The sequence below is a fragment of the Equus caballus genome, chromosome 10 (assembly GCF_041296265.1).
Source record: "Equus caballus isolate H_3958 breed thoroughbred chromosome 10, TB-T2T, whole genome shotgun sequence".
NCBI classification, from domain to species: Eukaryota; Metazoa; Chordata; class Mammalia; order Perissodactyla; family Equidae; genus Equus; species Equus caballus.
This window is the reverse complement of record NC_091693.1, coordinates 13,805,139-13,821,040: the sequence shown is the minus strand read 5'-3', so window position 1 is coordinate 13,821,040 and position 15,902 is coordinate 13,805,139. Positions and strand designations below refer to the sequence as shown.

The window sequence follows — 15,902 nt, the reverse complement described above, 5'->3', positions numbered from 1 at the left end:
GCCATTTCTAGGTTTGTCCGATCTGGCTGGACTGTTGGCTGGGGTGTGAGGAGGGCGCCAGAAGCAGAGGAAGAAGGGCCTTGAATGTCATGCTGAGCAGCTTGACTTTTCTCTTGGGGTTGATGGGGAGCCACAGGAGGACTTTGAGCAGGAGTGGGGCATCAGGGGCAGGCTGCGTCAGGGGCAGACTAGAGACTTGGCCTGTTATGTTAGTCTTACAGGAGATGAGTTCTGAACTGGGACGGGGGCTAAGGAGGTGGAGGGGTGTGCAGAGCACAGAGAAATGTCTGTGAAGCTTCACCAAAGAGACTTGGGGACCACCTGGCTGGATGTTGGGGTAGGGAGGAGTCTGGGAGACTTCCAGACCCCCTTGATCTCCCATCCGTCCCAATGGCTGTCACCTCTAAGAAGCAACATGTTCCCCCATCTATTAAAAAATATGCAACTTAACTTTTGTACCACGTGCACAGTTTGTTGTACCCAGAACTCATAACATCCTCGTGAATAAGAGGTATCCTACTTTTGAATAGCAAGTGGTTTTGGGGTTGGATCTCTGTCCAGGATGGCATGGGGGTTTGGGTCCACATTGGGTGGAAACAGGAGACCTTGAACTTAGGGAGGAACTTGGGCAAGGCAGAGGGTGAGCCAGCCTCTGGCAGGCTCTTAACAAAGATGTACTTGTGATCCGGGAACAGAGCTTTATAGTTTCGTTGAGCTGGTAAGATTCTGGGAGGTCTAGTTGCCTGGTGTGGCTGAATGGTTCTTCCGCATTCCCCAGACCACGGCTTGGGGTCTGTGTGTGATGTTCTCGCTGACTCTGGTTAGAGCCTGAAGGAGAGTTACCAACTTCAGTATTCTTTCTTTTGTGCATTTCTTGATTCCTTCACCCAGAACGTCCTGAGCCCTTGCTCAGTGCTAGGCCCCGTGCTGGACAATGCCAGGGAGGGACCCCAAGTTAAATTAGGCCCAGGCCCAGACCTGTGGGCCTCCTAGGCTGCAGGAGACCCAGACCTGGACACAGATGGTCCTGGCCCACAGGAATGAAGGTTACAACGGGAAGTGAGAACCCCAAAGAGGGGCGCCTAACCCAGCTAGGAGACATCAGGGAAGGTTTCCTGGAGGAGGTTGGGAAGTTTGCTGCCGGAAGGGAGAATGTACTCCAGATAGCGGGAGAAGTTTGTGCAAAGACCCAGCTCCTGATAGAGCTGCAGGCAGTGGGGTGTTGTGAGACAAGGTGAGAATTTAAACGCCAGATTAGGGAGCTGGACTTTCTCCTGTGGGTCGTGAGGAGCCATGGAGCAGGGGAGGGCCAGGGCCAGATGTCGAGTTGGGAAGACCCCTCAGGGACCCATAGGAGGCTGGGAGGCCAGGAAGGAGGCTGGATCGGTGGTCCTGGTAAAAGAGGAGGAAGCCTGGGCTGTCATGTTGGGGTCATTATCATGTTGAATCCTCACACCAGCCCTGGTGAGTAGGGAGAATTATCCCCATTTTACATCAAGGAAACTGAGGCTCAGAGAGCCCATGGAACTGGCCCAAGATCACACAGCTAGTGAGTGGTGGATGAGCATCTTCGGTGTACAGATGAGTGTGCTGAGGGGCGTGGCTGAGGGTCTTCCAGCAGGTCAGGGCAGAGCTGGAACCCAGGTCTCCTCGTTTGCCTAGCCCAGAAGACTTCCCTGAGCCCCAGTGTGAGATGTGGGATGAGAGAACCTTCTGGAACCAGGACCTGGCAGAGAGCAAGAATAGTGACAGTGCTAGGACTAGTGGCACTTATGAAGTGCTGGGTCCCATTAAGCACTTTCCCTGCGTTATCACCTCTCGTGGGGGCAGTCAGATGTCAGCTGGGGCTGCAGTCATCCGAACACTCACCTGGGCCGGATGTCCAAGAAGGCTGCCTCACAGGGCTGCCAGTTGATGCTGGCTGTCAGCTGGAAGCTCAGCTGGGGCTGTCAGCTGGGACGCCTACACGTGGCCCCTCCATGTGGCCTTGGCTTTTCACAGCATGACAGCTGTGTTCTGAGAAGGAGCATTCTACGAGGCCCAGGTGAAAGCTGCAAGGCTTCCTCTGATCCAGCCTTGAAAGTCCCAGAACGTGACTTCTGCTGCTTTGTATTGGTCAAGCTGGTCTCTGAGGCTCTTTCCAGATACAGGGGCAGGGAATCAGCCCTCACCTCTCAATGGGAGGAGTGGCCAAGAAGTTTGAATCTACCACAGTACCCTTATATCCCCACTTTACAGCTGAAGAAACAGATCCAGAGAGGGCGGGTGACTTGTTCAAGGTCACATAGCTAGTAGCTAGTAAGTGGCAGAGCCAAGATTTGAGCCCAGGCAGTCTGGCTCCAGAGTCTATGCCCTTAGCCGCTACAATAAACATAAATGAGAGCCTGGGTCGGGGCAGAAGAGAGCTGTGATGCTCTAAGGTTTGGCCTTTGTCCAGGGGGAAGAAACCGGCCTCTTCCCTTAGAGCTCTGTTGGGCCTGGAACGGGGACCCTCACAGTGGCCCTTTCCATCTGGGAGTGTGCCTCTCTGCTATGATCTGAACCCTGACCCTCAGGCCTGAGCATGTCTGAGGCTCAGGCATGAATGGGAACAGGCTCTGTGTGGCCACTGGGATGGGGTTCCTCTCTCTGCACTTCAATTTTCCTGCCTGCATAGTGGGAGGTGTTCAGCCTGATCCCAGGGATCCTTTCCAGGGCTGATACTGTAATTCCTTCTCAGATGTCCCATCCCTCTTGCTGTCACAGCTCTGATCTCCCTGGGCTAGGAGACCAGGAGCCCCTCGAAGGCAGAGCCAAGGTCTGACTCATCTTTGGGCCCCCATCACCCGGAACAGGGCCTGATGTTTGTGGGTAGGCTGCATGGAGGAGTGGGGAGAGGGTTCACATTTGAGCCTGGCTGCTCTGTTCTCACCGCCCAGCCCCAAGCCCCCAGCACCGGATCCTGCTGGACTTCCTTTTTCTGGACACGGAATGCACATACGACTACCTGTTCGTGTATGACGGTGACTCCCCCCGTGGGCACCTGCTTGCCAGTCTGAGTGGGAGCACCCGGCCTCCGCCCATTGAGGCTTCCTCTGGCAAGGTTGGTGGGGACTGGCTGTGAGGCTGTGGCTGGAGGATCTAGGTGGAGTGTGGGGGACAGAGGACAGCGAGAGGGAATTGTCATCAGACTGAAGGACACAGGGACAAGGAAAGGAGGTGGGGTCCCCCAGGGTGGAGTGGGGCAGGCATGGACCGCCCTCCCAGTCCAGTCCCTGGAGCCCTGCTCGCTTTGTGCCTGCAGATGCTGCTGCACCTCTTCAGCGATGCCAACTACAACCTGCTGGGCTTCAACGCTTCGTTCCGCTTCTCCCTGTGCCCAGGTGGCTGCCGCAGCCATGGGCAGTGCCGGCCCCCGGGGGTGTGTGCCTGTGAGCCAGGCTGGGGGGGCCCTGACTGTGGCCTGCAGGAGTGTCCAGCCTACTGTGGCAGCCATGGCACCTGTGCCTCGGTGAGCCTGTCCCCAACTGTGTCTCCCTGGGGCCCTGATCTGTGACCACACCCACCGCTGCTGTTTTGTAGATCTGACTGCCCTGGCCTGAGACTCCCCCTGCCACCCCACTCTCTCCCATGACGCCCCCACCATCAGGGACCCTACTCTCACCCACAATACTCCCCTCTCCTTCCGGATCCTACCCCCATCTGTTACTCCAACCCACTCCACCTTCAGCTGGGGCCCCTCCTCCTGAGCCCACTCCTGTCCTCATCGATAACCCATCTCTCACCTGTGAACCCAGCCTTCTTCCTCTTGCCAGGCCCAACTCTGTCCTCCCACCCAGTCACTCTGTCTGACCTATGGGCCCTTGGCCATGACTTCTGACTTTCGACCACTGACCTTGGGTCTAAGCCGTGCACATCCAGCTTGGGGTCTGGATCATGCCTGGAGCCCTCCCTGCCTTGACCTCCCAGATCTGAGCTCTTCCAGCCCTAGCAGACATTGACCTCACTGACTGTCTTTCTTTTCCAACCGGTCGTCTTCTGTCTGTCCTCATTTTTCTCTCTGGGTCTTTCTCTTTTTCTCTTTCCCTTTTTCTGTTGGTGTGTCTGCTTTTCTCCACCTCTCTTCCTCTGGTTGTGTCTCTGTTTCTCTTTCTTCCTCTGTCTGTTGGTCTGTCTCCCTCTCTCTCTCCCTTTGCCTCTCTATCTCTTTTTCCATTCTCTCCTTTCCTATCTGTCTCTCGCCTTCTGTCTTTCTCCCTGTGTGTCTCACTCTGGCCATGTCTCTCCTCCCCCTGTCTCTCTGTCTTTTCCTCTCTCTCTCTATCTCTGCCTTTGTGTCCCCTTGCCCCAGCCCCTGGGACCATGCCTCTGTGAGCCTGGCTTCCTGGGACGCGCCTGTGACCTGCACCTGTGGGAGAACCAGGGGGCTGGCTGGTGGCACAACGTGAGTGCTGAGGACCCTGCCTTTTCTGCCCGAATTGGGGCGGCTGGTGCCTTCCTGTCCCCACCCGGGCTGCTGGCTGTTTTTGGAGGTGAGCAGATGGGTATGCGTCTGGGGTCTGGAAGCCTGGCAGCCTGTGGCCAGGGCTTGAGACATTCCACCCCTCCACAGGCCAGGACCTGAACAGAGCCCTGGGTGACCTCGTCCTGTACAACTTCTCTGCCAACACCTGGGAACGCTGGGACCTGAGTCCTGCCCCGGTATGGACCCCACCTCTTCCCTGGCTGGAGGCGCCTGTCCACTCTGTCAGACCCAGCCGGGGCCCCCTGCAGCAACCCCACCCCCCGCCCCATACTCCCCTTACCCCTGCAGCTTGCTCCAGGAATACCTACTCCTCCCGCTTCTGCTTTTCTGTCTCTGATTTTCTTTTTTCTTTCCTTACCTCCTTTTCTGCATCTTATCTTTCTGTGTGTCTCCTGTCTCTCTCTTGCTCCGTCTCTGTTTTTGTCTGACTCTTGGTCTTCTGCTCTCTCTCTCGGTCTCTGTGTCTCCTTCTCTCTGGGTTGTATCTCTCTCTGCTTTTCTCTGTCATTTCTCCTTCTTTTCTTGTCTCCCTGCCTCCTCCCTCTCTTGCTGTGTTTTTCTGTCTCACCTTTTTTATTTGAATGTGTCTGTCTTTTTGGGTCTCTCTTTCTTCTTTTCTCTCTTTGTGTATGTCTGTCTCATCTTCTCTCTTTCTCTCCGTATCTCTGTCTTTCCACCTTTCTCCATCTCTGCCTCTCTCTGTATATGTCTGGCTTTCTCTCTCATTCTCTTTCTATATGTCATCATCTGTTTCGCTCTCCATCTCTGTCTCCTGGTCTCTTCCTCACAGGCTGCCCGTCACTCCCATGTGGCTGTGGCCTGGGCCGGCTCCCTGGTGCTGATGGGCGGTGAACTGGCTGATGGCTCTCTCACCAGCGATGTGTGGGCTTTTAGCCCCCAAGGTGGGGGCCACTGGGAGCTCCTGGCACCACCTGTTTCTAGCTCCTTGGGGCCTCCAGGCCTGGCAGGTCATGCGGCTGCCCTAGTGGACGACATCTGGCTCTATGTGTCTGGTGGCCGCACCCAGCACGACCTCTTCTCCTCTGGCCTCTTCCGTTTCCGTCTTGACAGCACCAGTGGGGGCTACTGGGAGCAGGTGATTCCGGCAGGTGGGCGGCCTCCTGCTGCCACCGGCCACTCCATGGTGTTCCATGCCCCCTCTCGCACCCTGCTGGTTCATGGTGGACACCGACCCTCCACTGCCCGGTGAGTGACCTGCCCTGTAGGGCCAGATCTGGCCCAACACCCTGTGCCTTTAGTCTTTAGTGGTCTTTGCTCACTAACCAACTCCTGCAGTCATTCAGTCAATCATTCATTCACTCACTCATTTATTCACTCATTCATTTACCTACTTACTCATTCTCTAATCTTTCATTCAATCTCTTAGTCTCTTGTCTCCCCACACACTCCCACCCATCCGTCCATTCAACCAACCCCTGCTTGGTGTCCAGCTCTGGTTAGATTTTGCAGGGAAGCCAGAGATGAGTCAAACCTGGGGTCCTGCCCACGGGGAGCTTCTAGTTCTGAGGGGACATAAACCGAATCACAGGCAGTCTCAACCCTGGGTGGTCACCCAACTCCTAAGAGCCCAGAGGAGGGAGAGAGGCCCCTCCTGCCCTGAGCCCCTCCTCTGCCCCTCTCCCATAGGTTCTCTGTGCGGGTGAACTCCACTGAGCTCTTCCATGTGGATCGACGCGTGTGGACGACCCTGAAGGGCAGGGATGGGCTTCAGGGCCCACGAGAGCGAGCCTTCCACACGGCCAGTGTCCTGGGCAACTACATGGTGGTCTATGGTGAGGAGGTTCTCTGATCCGGCCTGCCTGCCAGGGGCCCAAGCCAGCCCTGAGCTGAGGCTCCCTGCATGAGTGTCCCCACCTCCCCTAGGCTTGCCAGCTGTGCCCCTTTCCTCCTTTCCCAGGGGGCAACGTGCACACCCATTACCAGGAGGAAAAGTGCTATGAAGACGGCATCTTCTTCTACCACCTGGGCTGTCATCAATGGGTGTCAGGGGCTGAGCTTGCCCCCCCAGGAACCCCTGAGGGTGAGTGGCCCCTCTCTTTCCCTGAGGGGCTCCTGTGGGTCACACGTCCCCCCACAGTGAATCTAGGCTCTGGGTAGGAGCCACCTCAGTCCTTCACGATGAATTAGACATCCTATTGGCTCCTGGCCTCAGGAGGCAAACCTGGGCTGGAGGCAGGACTAGAGCATTGTTGCCATGAGATGGGAGGCAGGTACAGCAGTATCAGATCTAGGTTCCAATCCAGGTTTTGCCAGTTTCTATGAGAACTGTCCATGAAGAAGTGACTTTTTCAAGGTCACACAGTGGGCAAGTGGCAGAACCAGGAAGGCTGGCCCCAAACAACCATCTGTACAAAAACCATCATATCCTCTCTCTGTGTCTCAACTTCCTCATCTGTAAAATCGGGATTATAATAACACTTAAGCCACTGGGCTGTTGTTAGAGTAAGTTGAGATGACATATAAAGAATGAAGACAGCTTAGTAAGGGGCTAGATTGATTGTCTTTCTGATAGCAGTGACAGTACTGCTGCAGGGCCAGCAGGCTCATGTTTAAGGGGGTGTGGGGAAACCTTTCATACTCATTGGTTCAGAGACTGCTTTGAGAATCAGAAGAGTACCACAGGCCTTCTCCTCAGAAGGATATGTGTGTGTACAAACTGGGCATGCCATTTCAGGAGGCCCATCTATCCTCCTTGTTCCACTGAACAGAAAATCGAGGACTGAGGACAGGCATAAGGAAGAGATATTAACACTTAAGAGATGGGCAAGAGGAAGGGTCCCCAAGGAACCCTGTTTGACCATCAGGAATAAAACCTTGACCTACATTTGAGGCCTCCGGTCCAGGGCTTTTCTGCCTGTTCCTGTCCCTCCTTCAGGCCCCTTCTCTGGGCAGGCCAGAGGGTGAGGTTTCTGGAGGCCTCTTCCTCCTTTGCAGTCTGAGATTCCCTGGGCCAAGTCCCATGTGCTCACAGAGCATACAGGCCAATAAGACGATGAGGGAGTCACCCATCACTGACCACTTCCCCATCAAGTCTCTTGGTTGTAAGTGACAGAAATCCAACCCAACCAGCTTAGGCAAAAAGAAGAATTTCTTGGCTCACTTGAGTGAAAACTGGCTTCGGGCTGGACTGGATCCAGGCGCTCACAGGATGGCATCAGCCATTTCTGTCTCCAGTTTTTGGCTGAGTTTACTTCAGTGTCCAGCAGGCCTTGTGTTGCTGGTCACTAGCAGCTCTGGGATTATATCCTACCTTTTTAAAATGCCCAGAGGGAAGAGAGTGCCTTTTCCCCAAGAATTGTAGGAATTGAGTACTATCCCTGAACTAGTCACTGACGCTGATGAGCCTGGGTTAAAGCCCCACTGCTGCCAGAGGCAGGGATGGCTCGACTTGAGCCTTGTGGACTGCAAGTGGGAGAGGGTGGTTTTCCAGAGGAAAATTAGGCTGTCACCAGAAGGGAGGCTGGTGCCAGGCAGACGAAAACAGATGAGAGTCAGGCAGCCTGCCTCAGCTCCCCGAGGGTGGGCTGATGGTTCCATTTAGAGAAGAGGAAACCAAGACTCAGAGAAGTTGAGTCTCTTGCCCAAGGACTCACAGCTGGTCAGTAGTTGATCTACGATTTGAACCCAAGTAAGTGGTAGACCCAGGATCTGAACCCAAGTCTTTCTGACTCGAAAGATCATGCTGTGTCTGAAAGATGATTTGGGCAGAGAGATGAGAGAACCAGAGCTAGTGCAGGGCCAGGCAGGCTGGGAGGGTTTCTTTGGGCAGGTGAAGTTGAAGCAGGAACTGGGAGGCTGGGCTGAGACATAGGAGAGTCAGGGGTAGTTCTCTAAGCAGGGGAGCCATGAGGGGGAGGGCGGGGATTGGGGGGTCTCATGTCCTTGGGGGTCTGTATTCTCCTAGGCCGAGCAGCGCCTCCCAGTGGTCGGTACTCACATGTGGCAGCTGTGCTTGGTGGCAGCGTCCTGTTGGTGGCTGGGGGGTACAGTGGCCGTCCTCGCGGGGACTTGATGGCCTACAAGGTGCCCCCCTTTGTGTTCCAGGCACCTGCCCCGGATGTGAGCACTGGGGTGACAGGGAGAGGGTGGCTGGGTAGAAGGTAGCTTGGTTTACACGGATAAGGGAAAAAGTTAGGGGGGGGGGTTCCTTAGAGAAGGAGTGGGTGTCCTTAAGGCCATGAGAGGAGGGAGGTTGGTTCCCTGGTTCAGGGGAGGAGGAATGGAGGTCCCTGGGGCTGGGGGAGGAGTGGATGTGGGTCTTCAGGTGCAGAGCAGTCGGGGTTCCCCAGAATGATCACAGTGAGTGGGGCCAGGTGAGCAGGCCCCAGGTCTGAGGAGCCCCTGCTCCACCCCCATCTCCCTACAGTACCACTTGGACTATTGCTCCATGTACACGGACCACAGTGTCTGCTCCCGAGACCCTGAATGCAGTTGGTGTCAGGGGGCCTGCCAAGCTGCTCCACCTCCTGGGACCCCCTCGGGGACTGTGAGTGACTGTCTAACACTGTCCCCTAACACAGAGACCCAGCCCTCAGTGTCTCCTTCTGCCTATACCGAGTGCAGGACATTCCCCCAGTTGGGAGACTGTTTTTCACACCTCAGATCAGCATTTCTGACTCCGGACCCCTGAACATTTGACCCCTCCCCAATCCTTTTGAACTTAGGACCCTGTCCGCAGGTCCCGCAGCCCCTGTCCTCTTGATCCTCCTCATTCCAACCCAGCCTTCAAGTCCCTCCAATTTCCTGACCTCTTCCTCCCCAAGACTCGTGAATCCACAGCCCTTCCCAGGTTTCTTAAGCCCTCGTGGGCATTGACCGCTGTCTCCTCCCCTCCCTTCAGTGTCCAGCTGCCAGCTGCCTGGGCCTGGGCCGCCTCCTGGGCGACTGCCAGGCCTGCCTGGCCTTCAGCAGCCCTGCGGCTCCTCCCCGGGGGCCTGGCGCCCTGGGCTGGTGTGTGCACAACGAGAGCTGCCTTCCTCGGCCTGGTGAGTGTCGAGTGGCACTGTGGGAGGGGTGGTGCCACCCCTCATCCTGACCCCACCCCCACGCTCTGTCCTCACAGAGCAGGCCCGCTGCCGAGGGGAGCAGATCTCAGGCACTGTGGGCTGGTGGGGGCCTGCGCCTGTCTTTGTCACATCCCTGGAGGCCTGCATCACCCAGAGTTTCCTGCCTGGCCTGCACCTGCTCACCTTCCAGCAGCCACCCAACGCCTCCCAGCCTGACAAGGTAGGGAGCTGGGGTATGGGATCCAGCGTGGAGTGTTTGTTGAAGAGCCTGAAGAGTCCTAGGGTTTTCATTTTTCACATGCATCTTCATCACTCTTGTGTTTACCCCGTAAGTCTTTACATTCAAGGGTCTGATTTTCCTTATTGACTTAAAAACATTTTTTTAATTGTGGTAAAATGCACGCAACATAAAATTTACTATTAGTGACATTTAGCACGTTCACAATATTGTGCACCTATCACCACTATCTTGTTCCAGAACCTTCTCATCACCTCAAAAGGACATCCAGGATCCATTAAGTCACCACTCTCCATTCTCCTCTCCCCCGGCCCCTGATCACCACTAACCTGTATTCTGTCCCTGGATTTGCCAACTCTGGATAGGTCATATAAATGGAATCATATAATATGTGGCCTTTTGTGTGTGGCTTGTTTCGGCATAATGTTTTCAAGGCTCATCCACGTAGCATGTGTCAGAACTCATTCCTCTTTATGGCTGAATAATATCCCATGTGTGGCTGGGCCACATCCATCCGTCAGCTGATTGACATTTGGGCTGTTTACACCTTTTGCTTATTGTGAGTAGTGCTGCTGTGAACATTCACGTGCAGGTTTTTGTTTGTGCATCTATTTTCAACTCTTTTGGGTATGTATCTAGGAGCAGAATTGCTGGGTCATGTGATAATTCTATGTTTAACTTCTTGAAGAACCAATTTTGATTTTGATTTTTAAAATAGGTAATATAGTCACATGGTTCAAAAATCACAATGATATAAAAAGTTGAGTTACCACAATAAAATAAATAAATAAATTTAGAAAAAAATGAAAAAAGAAAATTTTTTTCCTCACACACAAAAAAGTCTCTGCTGTCTACCTCACTCCGTACCCCCTCAGTGTGGGAAGCTGTCCCCAGCATCCCCCCAACTCGGAACCACCCTAACTCTCCTCAGAAGATCCATTTGGGTTTCTTTTTTATCCTTCTAGACTCTACTTATTCAAATACCAGTAAATGTGACAGTTATTTTTCTTTCTTGCACAAAAAGTGGAATACTGTGTACACTGTACTGCTACTTCCTTCTTTTCTTAACACATCCTCACAAGCTTCCCATAACAGGACTTAGGAAACACCCTAATTTATTTTTTAACAGCTGCATAATATTCCATTTATATTCTAATGCCACAGTGCTGTTGTTTATTTAAACAGTCTCCTAGGCTGAACACTTGAGTTGTTCCATTCTTTTGCAGTTACAAAAACACATACTAGCAATAAACCATGTAGTATGCCTGGTGCTTTGAATGCTGGATCTGTACTCTTAAGGGCTTAGGTGGAAAGGCATGGTGTTGTGGAAGAGGCTCCTGAAAGGTCTGGTCCTGGAGTTTAATGGGAGGTCAAGATGAGCAGAGGCTGGGACCCTGTTGTCTGTTGTCTGAATTGGAGTCCTGACTCTTCTCCCAGAGTGACCCTGGCCGAGCTGCCTACCCCCTGCCCCTGGGCTCAGTCTCTCATTTGGTAAAATAGGGAAGGAGGTTGGGTTGCTGTGCCTTTCTGGCTCTGATGTGGCCTTTGGGGTGTGGGGACTGTAGGAGAGTGCCATGCAGAAAGGCACTCACACATACCCCCCTCCCTGGCTGGCACAGGTCTTGATTGTCCGCAGTACGACCATCACCCTGACACCCAGCCCAGAGACCGATGTGTCCCTGGTCTACCGTGGCTTCATCCACCCACTGCTGCCGGGAGGGCCAGGTGGGCCTGGGGCCGAGGACGTGGCCGTGTGGGCCCGGGCCCAGCGCCTACATGTCTTGGCTCGGATGGCCCGTGGCCCTGACACGGAGAACATGGTGAGGGTGCCTGAGACATTCAGGGGCTGTTAATGGGAAATATGGGGCTGGGATGTGTCATGCAGGGCAGGACTGAGGAGAAATTAGAGGTCTGGGATGTGGAGGGAGGGCCCTGCTGTTTTCAGTTGTGAAGAGAATTGGGGGGAATTTTGAAGGTGGGGAAGGTCTGAGTTACCAAGTTAAACTCCCCTGAGGAGGAGGTGGGCCACTTTCAGGTTTGGAGGTGCTGGGAGGTTCTTGGGGTCTAAGGAACCCTGAGGCCCTCCTCCTCTGCCCAAGAGCAGGTAGGTCCTGGGTGGGTTTGGGGCTCTTGGAGGTTTCAGGGATTGGAGGAGGGCGTGGAAAGTTCTGAGGCCCCTGTCTGTCCTCACCCCTGCCCCAGGAGGAGGTGGGGCGCTGGGTGGCTCAGCAGGAGAAGGAGACGAGGCGGCTGCAGCGCCCGGGGTCTGCTCGTCTCTTCCCACTGCCTGGCCGGGGCCACAAGTATGCGGTAGAGATCCGGGGCCAGCTCAATGGCTCGGCGGGCCCTGGGCACAGCGAGCTCACCCTGCTGTGGGACCGGACTGGTGTGCCAGGCGGCAGTGTGAGTACCCAGGCCCTGGCCTCTGACCCTACCCCTAGGCCTCAGATCCCCTGGGCTTTCTTAACCCCAGGCCACAAACTCTCACTGCCTTGACCTTGACCTCTTACCCCTTGACTCTTGAACTTTTGGCTTTACCTTGAACCCTCCAGACCCCAACTTCTGACCCCTAGACTCTGACCTGATCTCATATTCTGACCCCTGGCCACATCTCTTACTCCTCCTGCCCTGACTCCGTTGACCTTGACTTCTCCCCTCCACACTTTGACCTCTAATCTCTAGATTCTCCCAAATCCTGATCTTCTTTTGTCTGCTGATGTCCTAAATGCTGACTTTCTATGCACCTGAGCTCTCAGCCTTGTTTGTAAACACTTAAATCTTTAGCTCCAAACTCTGACCCCTATCCCAAACCTTGACTTCTGGCTCTTGACTTAGAGCATGGACCCCTGACCCTCATGTGACCCCTCCCCCAGGAGATCTCCTTCTTCTTCCTGGAGCCCTACCGCTCGTCAGCCTGCGCCTCCTACTCCTCCTGCCTCGGCTGCTTGGCAGACCAGGGCTGTGGCTGGTGCCTGACCAGTGCCACCTGCCACCTGCGCCAGAGTGGGGCCCACTGCGGGGCCGATGGAGCTGGTGGGTCCCTGCTGGTGCTGGTGCCTGCCCTCTGCCCACTGTGTGAGGAGCATCGCGACTGCCATGCCTGCACCCAGGTGCCTGCTGGACCACAGAGGGGAGGTCTTAAGATGGAAGCAGCCAAAGCAGGCGACTGGGGAAGGGGAGGGCCCCCCAGGGCTGGCATGGGTAGCTGAGGAGCCCCCTGGGTGGCAGTGGTGGTGGGAGATGGCTGAGGCCATTGTCCTTGATCTGCAGGTGAGAGCTCAGTGGAGAGCAGAAGAGGGGGCTGGAGAGTGGGCGCCTGGCAGTCAGGACTTTCCCCATTGCAGGGGCCAGAAAACCCAGCTCAGCACCTCTTCACCAGAGGGGCATTTATCCGCTCTGGCACCAGAATCCAAGAATAGGTCTTTAGGCCTGCTGTCCCCAGCCGTTTAAACCACCTGGTCAGGCATCCGCCTACCTCCATTCTGCATCCTCTCTTTCCCTGGAGGTTCATTCCTTGGAGTGGCAAGGGAGCCACAAGGGCTCCATCCGTTTATCCCCCGACTCAGCCACCTGAGTCCCAAGTAGAAAGAGAGCACCTTTCTTCCCCTACTCCACTCTCACCCCCAGTTCACCAGAAGTGCCAGAAGTGCATTTCATCGGCTCTGGTTGGGTCTTGTGCCGACTCCTGGATCAATCAGTGAGGCTTTGGGGAGGGAATGTGGCCCCTGGCCACCTCTGGATCCCAGGGACTTAATCAGCCCCACCTGGACCACACAGAAGGCATGCGACTGCCCAAAATGAGAGTGGGTGCTGAGCTACAGAACCCATGGATGTCGTGAGAGGCAGGCAGCTGGGGAGGGAGGTGGGCTTGGAGGGGTGGTCTTTGGGGCCCGGGCAAGTGAGGGAGGTAGCTGCTTGTTGAGCCGGTGATGGGACTGGGGCTGGAAGCCCAAGGGACAGGGCTGAGGTGGGCTCTTACTCCTCCTCCAACCCACCAGGACCCCTTCTGCGAGTGGCATCAGAGCACCAGCCGCAAAGGGGACGCGGCGTGCAGCCGGCGGGGCCGGGGGCTGGGTGCCCTGAAGAGCCCGGAGGAGTGTCCCCCACTCTGCAGCCAGTGAGCTCCACCTGGTCCAGGGAGCGGGGGTGTGTGAAGTGGGGTGTGGGCCGCGCTGTGGCATGACCCTGTCCCCACTGCCCACCCCCAGGCGCCTGACCTGTGACGACTGCCTGGCCAACTCGAGCCAGTGCGCCTGGTGCCAGTCCACCCACACCTGCTTCCTGTTTGCCGCCTACCTGGCCCGGTACCCACATGGGGGCTGCCGTGGCTGGGACGATAGGTATGGTCCTGTCTGGGTGGCGAGGGGGAACGGCTCTCGGAGGGGAAGGTGGAGACCATAGAGGGCTGTGACACCTCCACACCTGCCGTCCTGCAGTGTGCACTCAGAGCCACGGTGCAGGAGTTGTGACCGCTTCCTGACCTGCCACGAATGTCTGCAGAGCCATGAGTGTGGCTGGTGTGGCAACGAGGACAACCCCACGCTGGGCCGGTGAGGCTGGTTGGGTGGCAGGGCTGTGGGGTATTTGGCCCTCCGCCCGTCCACCCTGATCCTAACAGCTGCTCTGTTTCTCTACCCCTTTTCCTTACCATCGTCTCTTTTTCGCCCCCTTCCCCTTTTCTCTCCATTTCTTTCTCTTCTCCCTTTCTGCTCTTTCCCTTTCTCTGTGACTTGTCTTCTCTCATCTTCCCTGCTGTTTTCTTTTTTCTTGTTTTTCTGTATCTGTTTCTCCTTTTCTCTCTTTGTCACTGTTTCCTTGTCTCTGTCTCTTCTGTCTTGTAAAATCTTTTTTATCTAACTTCTCTGGGTTTTTCTCTGTCTCTCTTCCATTTCTCCTTCTGTCTCTGTGCATATTCATATCTCTGTTTCTCTCTGATTGGCCTCCCCTCTTCCTGTCACTGTTTCCCTGCCTCTGTCTCTTGTTTCTTTATCATCTCACCCATCCCCCCTTCAATCTCCCACCCCAAGGTGCCTCCAGGGGGACTTCTCTGGGCCCCTGGGTGGGGGTAACTGCTCCCTGTGGGTAGGGGAGGGCCTGGGGCTGTCCGTGGCCCTCCCTGCCCGCTGGGCATATGCCCGCTGTCCAGATGTGGATGAGTGTCGCCTGGGCCTGGCGCGGTGCCACCTGCAGGCGACCTGCCTGAACACGCCCCTCAGCTACGAGTGTCACTGCCAGCGGGGCTACCAGGGCGATGGAGTCACACACTGCAGCCGCACGTGAGTGGGTGTGGTCTCCATGGAGATGTGCCCCAGGGCCAGGATGCGTGGAGGTGCCGGGAGGGTGATCACCCTGCTGGGGTGCCTCTTGTGGAACCAGCATCCCCACTGAGGCTGGGGTTTTTACCTGGCAGACTAGGCCCTTAGAGTGACAGGGTCCCCAACGTAACACTAGTTACTGTGGAGACGAGTCACTCATGGACTGCAGGCCATAGTCTTCAGCGTTGCCATGGAAATGGAGGAGGACCAAGTTGAAAGGGGTTTTCACAGAGAACAGATCACCAGTGGTGATACGTGGTTGCTATAGAGACAGTGATTATCATGTGTGTTGGAATTACCTTGGAGACAGGGCCACCCACGGAGTCTAGGACTGGAAACAGGCAGTAGCTTTTGATGATGTTGCCATGGAGATGATGGGGTGGAGTAGGGTGACAGGGATGCCTTGAGGGCTCTGGGCTGGTGCAGCCCTTCCCCCACTCCTGCCATGGTCCCTCAGGTGCCTGGAAGACTGTGGTCATGGTGTGTGCAGTGGCCCCCCCGACTTCACCTGTGTGTGTGATCTGGGCTGGACATCGGACCTGCCCCCTCCCACGCCTGCCCCCGGACCTCCTGCCCCCCGCTGCTCCCGGGACTGTGGCTGCAACTTCCACAGCCACTGCCGCAAGCGGGGGCCCGGCTTCTGCGATGAGTGCCAGGGTGAGCAGCCCTCCTCCTGAACTCCCTGGGACTGGCCTCAAGGGAGCCTCCTTCTCGGGGTTCCAGTTTCCTCTTCTCTGCACGGGCTTCTGTGTCCCCTCACCCAGCTCGGGTCCCCTGCCCCATTGCCTGCTCCTGACCCCAAACAAGTTTAAGTGACA

General features: G+C 55.8%; 1 protein-coding gene across 2 annotated transcripts in view; it reads left to right on the top strand.

Annotated features, from left to right (window-relative positions):
* Nucleotides 1–15,902, top strand: part of MEGF8 (multiple EGF like domains 8) — a 39,986-nt gene that overhangs the window by 2,707 nt on the left and 21,377 nt on the right. For both annotated transcript variants that reach the window (XM_023651368.2, XM_023651367.2), the window contains exons 2-20: nt 2,919–3,082; nt 3,284–3,490; nt 4,331–4,511; nt 4,592–4,680; nt 5,295–5,710; nt 6,152–6,297; nt 6,423–6,545; nt 8,430–8,584; nt 8,892–9,011; nt 9,366–9,510; nt 9,588–9,751; nt 11,389–11,589; nt 11,972–12,172; nt 12,643–12,879; nt 13,768–13,886; nt 13,978–14,109; nt 14,206–14,319; nt 14,797–15,045; nt 15,542–15,741. In XM_023651368.2, coding sequence (XP_023507136.2) covers nt 2,919–3,082; nt 3,284–3,490; nt 4,331–4,511; nt 4,592–4,680; nt 5,295–5,710; nt 6,152–6,297; nt 6,423–6,545; nt 8,430–8,584; nt 8,892–9,011; nt 9,366–9,510; nt 9,588–9,751; nt 11,389–11,589; nt 11,972–12,172; nt 12,643–12,879; nt 13,768–13,886; nt 13,978–14,109; nt 14,206–14,319; nt 14,797–15,045; nt 15,542–15,741 — 3,363 coding nt within the window. The remainder of the gene's footprint in view (nt 1–2,918; nt 3,083–3,283; nt 3,491–4,330; nt 4,512–4,591; nt 4,681–5,294; nt 5,711–6,151; nt 6,298–6,422; nt 6,546–8,429; nt 8,585–8,891; nt 9,012–9,365; nt 9,511–9,587; nt 9,752–11,388; nt 11,590–11,971; nt 12,173–12,642; nt 12,880–13,767; nt 13,887–13,977; nt 14,110–14,205; nt 14,320–14,796; nt 15,046–15,541; nt 15,742–15,902) is intronic.